Source organism: Eumetopias jubatus, unplaced genomic scaffold, assembly GCF_037043125.1.
Source record: "Eumetopias jubatus isolate StellerSeaLion01/CBP00866 unplaced genomic scaffold, mEumJub1_p1.0 scaffold_5, whole genome shotgun sequence".
Lineage (NCBI taxonomy): Eukaryota > Metazoa > Chordata > Mammalia > Carnivora > Otariidae > Eumetopias > Eumetopias jubatus.
The window spans coordinates 119,987,917-119,997,908 of NW_028274811.1; the positions used below are offsets into that span (position 1 = coordinate 119,987,917).

The window sequence follows — 9,992 nt, forward strand, 5'->3', positions numbered from 1 at the left end:
TTTATGGAAAAATGTAAAGAGATTTTTAAAATTTTAGTAATATTAAAAGAAATAAAATGTTGACTAACATAATAAACTTTCAGAAAAAGTTGATTTTGAAATCATTTCTATCGTGTTAATTACCTCTCCCAAATTAACTGGAAAATCAACAAATAAAGTATGTTAGTCCTTCCTGTGTGCCTTTCAGTGTGCAGGGGACTGGAACTGGGCTTCAAAGGAATATTTAGGAAAATTAAGACATTTTAGGGAGGGAGCAAGAGCAGAGGTAAAAAGCATATTTTGTCCTATGGAGACAGTGAGAAAACAGTTTTTATGGAGCAGAAGCTATCTGTTAGGCTGTCGTGTGAGTTTCAGTGGATAGAAATGGATCTTGTGATCAGTAGAGGAGCTCAGACTTGATAGAATTACAAGTTCCTAAGTAGAACGAATGGCAGAAAGAAAGGTCATTAGGAAGGTTAGTATCACTGAGAGGATAATCTGAATATACAGGTATCTCCCACTTTTTGAAAGTTTGCATTACACCACTTTGCTTTTACTAAAGACCTACATCAGTGTGTACCCATTTTTCTATGGACATACCACCCTGAACACACCTGATCTTGTCTCATCTCAGAAACTAAGCAGGGTGGGGCCTCGTTAGTACTTGGATGGGAGTATGTACCTGTTTTTGCTAACTGAAAGAAATCCAAAAAGGATTTTCGCTTTTAAGAAAAAAGGCAAAAAGTGAAAATAGCATTCAGTATTTGTTTTGCAATGAGCTCTTATAGAGGCAGTTTGCACCCCAAGCAGGGAGAGTGGTACCTCCAAGCTCCTTCCCAGGAATTATACTCAGCATCTCAGCTTCAAGCTGCCATAACTTTGAACGTGTCTGTGAGCCTCTGTGCTTCATTTCAGTTTATTTCGTGCATCCATTAGCAAGATGAGTCCTCAGGTGTCAAAAAAAAAAAGCCTAAGAGAGGTTATTTTTTGCATGTGGGAATGATCAAAAAATTTTCCATAAAAATTAATGGTAATTGTTTTTCAGCTTTTGGATAGTGGAGGAAACCTGTATTGGAAAAGAGGGGGGGCGCCTGGGTGGCTCAATCGGTTAAGCGTATGCCTTCGGCTCAGGTCATGATCCCAGAGTCCTGGAATTGAGTCCTGCATGGGGCTCCCTGTTCATTGGGGAGTCGGCTTCACCCCTCCCTCTGCTGCTCTCCCTACCTGTGCACTCTCTCTCTGTGTCAGTTAAATAAATAAAACCTTTTTCAAAAAAAAAGGAAAAGAGGTATAACAGGAACAATTTAGGAAGCTTTAAGGTAGTTTTGTAAGGTGTCTTAGCATAGCATGGTGAAAAAAATATAAACATTAAGCCTGATCCTTATCACCTTTTCCTAAGTTACTTAGAGAAAGAGATACAAATCAAATCAGTCAATGTTATTTAATATCTTAGGTCTCCTAAGGATTCAGCTTTCCAGATCTTCCATTCTTCAGCTACAGCCTGTTTGGGAGCTGAAAAGTTGCCCAAGTAGCTGGCAAAAAATGTAGTTGGGATGAAAGGGAAATTGTATTTGACTATAGGATTGGTCACTTCATCATCGCTCTGCTGACAAGGTTTTTAAGATGCTGGCCTTTTCATATGAAGTCTTTGAAGAGGATAACTGTCAAGACATACTACAAAGTGAGGGCTTGAGGGAAGTGCATATTGGTGATAGTAGCTCTGGGGGGAAGCAACAAGGAGCAGCAGAAAGACAAAGGAACTGAGGAAGAGTAAGGAGAGGAGAGGCAGTCCCTGACAATAGCTCCATTTCCTTTGCAAAGCCGAAGACCTCTCCACTGTAATTTGTTTTCTTGTCAGAGAAGGAGGGTTGAAGGAAGAGAAGTGATTGCACAATGAAGAGCTACCTGAATTTATTTCAGTATTTTTTTCCAACTCACCTTCTATTATTAATTTACTGATTCAACTTTTTTTTTTTTAATTTATTTGACAGAGAGAGAGAGAGAGCACAAGCAGGGGGGGAGCGGCAGAGGGAGAGGGAGAAGCAGACTCCCGGCTTAGCAGGGAACCCAATGCGGGGCTCAGTCCTAGGACCCTGGGATCATGACCTGAGCCGAAGGCAGTTGTTTAACTGACTGAGCCACACAGGAGCCCCTGATTCAACTTCTTAATAGGGATGCTAGTCAAAACATAGAACAGCAGATCGTTCACAAGAGGTTGGTTCATCATATGAGCAACAGCATAAAGGTAGTTTGTATTATTTGCTTATGGCCAGAAAAATATGTCATATGTGGGGGGAAAAAAGGTGTTTTGCAATGATGAAGAATCAGCAGGCTTTGGAGTAAGTCATATCCAAGTCTTTACCACAGATGCTTAAAATGTTGAAAGATCTCTTTCATTCTCCATCCAGAGGCTAGAGTACAGGAAAGAGTGCCAGTTGACAAGGGCTGTAGTAAAGCCAGTAAAGCAGACAAGTTCTATACCCCTTTGTGAACTGTGAAGACTCTTCTAGTGACTTGAATAGAGAGATCTTTTAGATATTAAAGTCCTCGTTAATTTTGCAGAGAGCTAGTTGAGTTACAGTGTTTTCTAGTTGTGTCCACTGCTCATATTTCATTCTAGCTTAATGAGGAAAAAGAACACACGCATAAGAGATTCTGCTGAAGTTGTGTAAATTTAGCCCTCTGCCCCTTACCAGTTGCCCCAATATCTGTTTCTGTGGAACATGGTAAGAGCTAATGTTCATCATGTTAACCCTTCCAATCAAGGAGAAGAGAATGTTTAGTACACTGTGTTTAAGAAAACAGTAGTCTATTCTAGAAGAAATTTAATAGAAAATACTTATTTGGGGGTACCTGGGTGGCTCAGTCGGTTAAGCATCCAACTCTTGATTTTGGCTCAGGTCATGATCTCAGGGTTGTGAGATTGAGCCCTGTGTGGGACTCCATGTTAGGCATGGAGCCTGTTTAAGATTATTTCTCTCCCTCTGCCCCCCCACCCTCTCCTTCTCTAAAGGAAGAGAGGAAGGGAGGGAGGGAGGAAGGAAGGAAGGAAGGAAGGGAAGAAGGGAGGGAGGGAGGAAGGAAGGAAAAGGGAAGGAGGGAAGGAAATAGAAGGGAAGGAAGGACTTACTATGTTTTGACACCTAATTCAACTGTGTAAAAACTTGGCTCTCCAAAACTGTTTCCTAAGAGTTCCATATAAATGAGGTCTTATTATATGTGCAAAGTACAGAAGAAAAAGAAAAACATCCTTTCTCCTGAAAAAGACAATCTAGGTGTGAAGATCAGAAAATTAAAAGAGTTTAAGAGACGGTATTGCAAATAAGTATATGATTAGTTGACATAAGGCTATAGGAATTCAAGGAAGGAGAGAGCACTCTTTTCATAGAAGTGATAGGATTTTACTAGCTTTTTATTTTTTTAAAGATTTTATTTATTTATTTGAGAGAGAGAGAGAGAAGGAGAGAGTGTGTGCATGCACTCACATGCAAGAATGGGGGGAGGGCCAGAGGAGGAGGTAGAGGGACAAACCAACTCCCTACAGAGCATGGAGCCTGATGCGGGGCTCCATCCCACAATTCTGAGATCATGACCTGAGCCGAAATCAAGAGTCGGCTGCTTAACTGACTGAGCCACCCAGCACCCCTAATCTTAGTAGGTTTTTAAAGCTTGACTAAAGTCTGAGGAGGAAAGCAGAGGGTATGCCAGGTTAGTATTAAGAAGTAGCAGGCAGGGCCTGTGGGTAGACAGGGTCCTAAAGGAATGGTCCCTGGCACTCCAGCAACATATGGTGGAGGGAGAGAAGAGTATGAAGGCCCAAACAAAAAGCTCTGATTTTATTTTTTTTATTTTATTTTTTCATTACAGTTTGTTTTTGTCTTTTCTTGGTTAGATACCAGTCCTTTAAATTCTTGCATTTTAGTGAGAAAGCTACCTCTTTATGGATGTTCGCAGTTTATTGACCTAATATTTGCAAGTGGTCTGTTTGGGCAGGTAAAATTAGATAATACAGTGTTTCAAATGGGAATTTTTTTCCCTTTTTATTTCCTTTCTTTATTAACTGTATAATGTCCCTCAAGTTATGGCAGTGTACCTTATGCCACTGAATTTCCAAAGTGTACCTTTTTTTTTTTAACTGTGCTTCAAATAAATAGAAAAAAATGGTTATTTAAAAAAAGAGAGAGTTATAGCAAGAATGCTCGTTACATTCAAACATCAATACCTGATTCAAAAGTCCTTGAGGTGGGGACTTTTATTCATTTTCCTTATTCATTCAAAGCACTCAAGTATCGGTTGAGTCAAGTTGATGTGTTGCTAAATAAAGCCAATATAGAGAGAATTCTTTTTTTTTTTAAGATTTTATTTTTAAGTAATTACACCCAACATGGGGCTTGAACTTAACAACCCCAAGATCAAGAGTCACACGCTGCCCTGACTGAGCCAGCCAGGCACCCCTATAAAGAGAATTCTTAACTTCTGGGCTCTTCTACCTACAGTTCTAAATTTTATGAAAAAAAATCAAGTATGCCTATTTGAAATATTGTAGCTATAAAAGACTCAGACAACTACCATGAACTTACTTTTTCTTTTTGCACAGGTCTGTGGCCTCTGAACTTGAAAAGATAAAGAAGTTTAACTGTATCCTTTAAACTGAATTTATTGTCCTGCATAATTACCCCTTTCCATTCTAGGCTTACTTCATAACTCTGTACTTTATATTAATCCATACTTATATATTCTGAAGCTTTATTGAATAACATTAAGATATATCTTGTCTATAGAAGGTACATCATGTCAATATTATACTTTTGAGTGGGTTTAAAGAGGGCAAAAGACAGTGAACTAGGGATAGGTCTCCTACGGAGACTTATTCACTTATATAATTATATTCTAAATTATGACAGACCTATGTCTTTTTCTTTCTTTTTTTTTAGGATATTTATTATGAATTATTTTTAATTTCAGCTTTATTGAGGTATAATTGACAAAAATTGTAAGATATTTAAAGATATTAACAAAATTGTAAGATATTTAAAGTGTACATCATGGTGATTTCAGACACATATATATTTTGAAAGGATTACCCTGTCTTGTTAATTAACACCTACATCACCTCACATATCTGTCCCTTCCTCCCCACTCTTTTTTTGGTAAGAACATCTGAGTTTCATCCTCCCAGCAAACCTCAACCATACAACACAATGTTATCTACTGTAGTCACCGTGTTATGTATTAGATCCTTAGACCTTATACTTTTCAAAGCTGAAAGTTTGTATCCTTTAACCAGTCTGTATTTTATCCACCTTCCAGCCCCTGGAAACCATCATTTTTACACTGTTTCAGTCAGTTTGACTTTTGAAAAAAGTTCCATTCCACACATAAGTGACACTGTACAGTATTTGTCTTTCTCTGTCTGGCTTATTTCACTTTAGCATAATGCCCTCAGGATCCCATCTGTGTTGTTGTAAATGGCAGGATTTCCTTATTTCTCATGGTTGAATAGTATTCCATTGTGTACATATACCATATCTTTATCCATCCATTTGTTGATGGACACTTCGGTTGTTTCCATATCTTGGCTATTGTGAATAATGCTGCAGTGAACATGGGAGTGCAGATCTCTTTGGGATCCTGATGTCATTTCTTTTGGATACATATCCAGAATTGGGATTGCTGGATGGTATGGTAGTTCTTTTTTTTAATTTTTTGAGGAGCTTCCATACTGTTTTCCTTAGTGGCTAACCAATTTACATTTACACCAAGGTACACAGGGTTTTCTTTTCTCCACATCCTCACCAACGCTTATTAACTATTATCTTTTGGATGATAGCCATTCTGTCATGAGGTATCAGTGATACCTCATTGTGGTTTTGATTTGCATTTCCATAATGATTAGTGATATTGAGCACCCTTCCATATACCTGTTGACCATTTGTAGGTCTTTGAAAAAATGTCTATTTAGTTCCTCTGCCCATTTTTTAATCAGTTTTTTTGCTATTTGTATGAGCTTTTTATGTATTTTGGACATTAACCTCTTACCAGATATATATTTCAAATATGTTCTCTGATTCCATAAGTTGCCTTTTCATTTTGTTGATGGTATCCTTTCCTGTGCAGAAGCTTTTTAGTTTGATGTGGTTCCATTTGTTTATTTTTGCTCTTGTTGCCTTTGCTTTAGGTATCAGAACCAAAAAATAACTGCCAAGACTGATGTCAAAGAGCTTACCCCCTGTTTTCCTCTAGGGGTTTTACGGTTTCAGGTCCTATGTTCAAGTCTGCAGTCCATTTTGAGTTGATTTTTGTGTATGGTGTAAGATAGGGATCCAGTTTTCCCAACACCATTTATTGAAGAGCCCATCTTTTCACCATTGTATATTCTTGGCTCCTTTGTTGTAAATTAATTGGCCATGTATGCATGGGTTCCTTTTTTTTTTTTTTCTTTTAAGATTTTATTTGAGAGACAGAGAAAGCACACACATGTGGTCTAGGGGAGGAGCAGAGGGAGAGGGACAAGTAGACTCTGTGCTGAGCACAGAGCCCAATGTGGGGCTCGATCTCATGACCCAAAGATCATGACCTGAGCCAAAATCAAGAGTCAGATGCTCAACTGACTGAGCCACCCGTGTGCCCTGCATGGGTTTATTTCTAGGCTCTCTATTCTGTTCCATTGATCTATGTGTCTATTTTTATGCCCATGCCATACTTTTGGGATTACTATAACTTTGTGATATAGTTTGAAATCAGGAAGCATTATGCCTCCAGCTTTGTTTTTCTTAAGATTGTTCTGGCTATTTGGGTTTTTTTGTGGTTCCACAGAAATTTTAGGATTGTTTGTTCTATTTCTTTGTAAAATGCTGTTGAAATTTGATAGAGATTCCATTGAATTTATAGATTGCTTTGGGTGGCATGGACATTTTTACAATATTAATTCTTCCAATTCATGAGTACAAAATATCTTTCCATTTATTTATGTCTTCTTCAGTTTCCATCATAAATGTCTGTCAGTATACAGATCTTTCACCTCCTTTCTTAAATGTATTCCTAGGAATTTTATTCTTTTTGATATAATTATAAATGGGATTGTTTTCTTAATTTCTGATAGTTTGTTATTAGTGAATAGAAATATAATTGATTTTTGTATATTGATTTTATATCCTGAAACTCTACTGAATTTATTCTTTTTTTTGTAAGAGAGAGAGAGGAGGGGGAGGGACAGAGAGAGAGAGAGAATTTTATTTATTTTTAAAGATTTTATTTGAGAGAGAGAGAGCATGAGAGAGCACAAGCAGTGGAGAGGGAGAAGCAGGCTGCCCATTGAGCGGGGAGCCCGATGCAGGACTTGATCCCAGGACCCCGAAATCATGACCTGAGCCGAAGGCAGATGCTTAATGAACTGAGCCAACTGGTCCTGGGCTCTTTATTTGTTGGGAAGTTTTGGATTACTGATTCAATTTCCTTATTAGTGATCCGTCTATTCAGATTTTCTATTTTAAGATTCAGTCTTGGTAGGTTGTATGTTTCTAGGAATTTTTTTTAAAGATTTTTATTTTTGATTTTTTATGAGAGAGAGAGAGAATACAAGCAGGGGGAGCGGCAGGCAGAGGGAGAGGGAGAAGCAGGCTCCCTGCTGAGCAGGGAGCCCGACACGGCGCTCGATCCCAGGACCCTGGAATCATGACCTGGGCCGCTTAACCAACTGAGCCACCCAGGTGCCCCAGTTTCTAGGAATTACCTGTTTCTTCTAGGTTGTCCAATTATAATTTGACTCATTTTTCTTATGAAATCTTTTGTTCTGTACATTCCTACCCCATTCATCTAATTTCTTTTATCATGTGATTTTTTTTAAAGATTTTATTAATTTATTTGAGAGAGAGGGAGTGAAAGAGCATGATAGGGGGGATGGTCAGAGGGAGAAGCGGACTCCCTGCTGAGCAGGGAGCCTGATGCGGGACTCGATCACGGGAGTCCGGGATCATGACCTGCTGAAGGCAGTCGCCTAACCAACTGAGCCACCCAGCCACCCTTATCATGTGATTTTTCTGTAGTCCTATTCAAATAATAAAGTAGCCCTGCATCAGAGGACAGGTTTCTTTCCACTCCATATCATTCATTCATTCATTCATTCATTCATTCATTTATGCAGGTGAGGGGCAGAGGGAGAGAGAGAATTTTTTTTTTTTAATTTTATTTGACAGAGAGATAGCGAGAGCAGGAATACAAGCAGGAGGAGTTGGAGAGGGAGAAGCAGGCTTCCTGTGAAGCAGGGAGCCCAATGCAGGACCCCGGGACCATGACCTGAGCGGAAGGCAGACACTTAACAACTGAGCCACCCAGGCGCCCCGAGAGAGAATCTTAAGAAGGCTCCATGCCCACTAGGAGTGCCTGGGTGGGTGTCTCAGTCATTTAAGCATCCGACTCTTGATTTTGGCTCAGGTTATGATCTCAGGGTTGTCAGATCAAGCCCTGCATCAGGCTCTGTGCTGGGTGCGGAGCCTGCTTAAGATTCTCTTTCTCCCTCCGCCACTCCCCTGGATCCCTCTCTTAAAAAAAATTTAAAAATACACTGCACAGATTATTTATATTCCTATCACTCCTACTTTTGTTCTTTTATTTCCACATCACTTTTCACTTCAAGAAATGTTGAGATTTTAATTCTTTTATCTCCTCCCTATCACCAAACTTCCATCCAAATACACATAGGTACTCTTTTCTTCCTTTTCTGTTTTGTTTTTTTTTTTCAAGATTTTATTTAACAGAGACACAGCAAGAGAGGGAACACAACCGGGGGAGTGGGAGAGGGAGAAGTAGGCTTCCCGCGGAGCAGGGAGCCCAATGTGGGGCTCGATCCCAGGACCTCGGGATCATGACCTGAGCTGAAGGCAGACACTTAACGACTGAGCCACCCAGGCGCCCCTCCTCTATCTTAACCAGTTTCTTCATCTGTAAGGGGTAGACCTGATAAGTTCTGAAGTACCAAATCTATTATGAATCCAAGGGATCTACCTAATAGAGAAATAATATTTTAATATGAAGACTAGGCTTTCTGAAATTAAATGAACTTGTATAATGAAAAATGCGGGGAAAAACTCCTTAACTAAGCAACTTAGTGTTATTGGAGAATAGTGGTATCCTAAACCAGATTTCTAACAAAAAAAACAAACAGTCATCTGATCATTATGAACCAAAATCTCCAGAAACCTTGCTGGAAGAAGTTAATGAAAAGAGAGTATCAGTGGCATTGAAAAGAACCTCTGAAATCCTTCAGGATATTGACTGTCTTCTATCAAGTTCTAAAAAGTGAAAAATGGAATTATTATAAACCTTAAGGATGTTGGTTCAAGTGACTAGTATAAAATTACTAGTAAGCCAAGAAATTATATATATTACTTCTGTGCAATGACATTTAATTTTGGAGGTTACCTAACTTGTAAATTTTAAACTATATGTTTATAATGTATTTTATTAATAAAGAACTGTTTAGGATTTTGAACAATTTATTTCAGATTTATGAGAAAAACAAAATTATAGTTGCTGTTTTATCTTGTGGAGCATTCACTATTAATCCTCAAGGTTTTTTTTTCCTTTTTAAATATGCAGAATTGTGTGCATTTGGTCATTTGCTATTTGGTCTCTCCAAATATTTTTCAACAGAACTACCAAAAGAGAATTAGATCTTTATATATGAAATATTGCTTCAAGCTAAGAATCGAGCACTTCAGCAAAGACCAAATTTTATCTGAATTGTCTGATTATTTTCATTTCTTTTGAACATCGGAAAAAAACTTATGCTACACAACTGTGTGAAACTAAAATAGCTCATCAAAAGTGCTATTTACTGCAACCTAGTGCTGTTTATTGGGAAAGCACAAAACCACACATCTAAAGAGACTTCAAGATTAGACCAATATAGCAGAAATGTTCTAATTAACTTCTGATTTCTAGAAAAGACCAGCTTCTTGACATAAAAGAAACAACAGAGGAAACAAGGAGAAAAAGAACAAAGCAAGCAGAGC

General features: G+C 38.4%; 1 protein-coding gene across 3 annotated transcripts in view; it reads left to right on the top strand.

Annotated features, from left to right (window-relative positions):
* Positions 1-9,388, top strand: part of CUNH5orf34 (chromosome unknown C5orf34 homolog) — a 36,041-nt gene extending 26,653 nt beyond the window's left edge. For 2 of the 3 annotated variants that reach the window (XM_028098018.2, XM_028098021.2), the window contains 2 exons: positions 4,577-4,617; positions 9,087-9,388. In XM_028098018.2, coding sequence (XP_027953819.1) covers positions 4,577-4,617; positions 9,087-9,280 — 235 coding nt within the window. In that variant the 3' untranslated portion in view covers positions 9,281-9,388. Of the gene's footprint in view, positions 1-4,576; positions 4,618-5,289; positions 5,519-9,086 lie in introns of those variants that run through there. The other variant, XM_088023698.1, reaches the window with a different exon arrangement.
* The last annotated feature ends 604 nt before the right edge of the window (positions 9,389-9,992 follow it).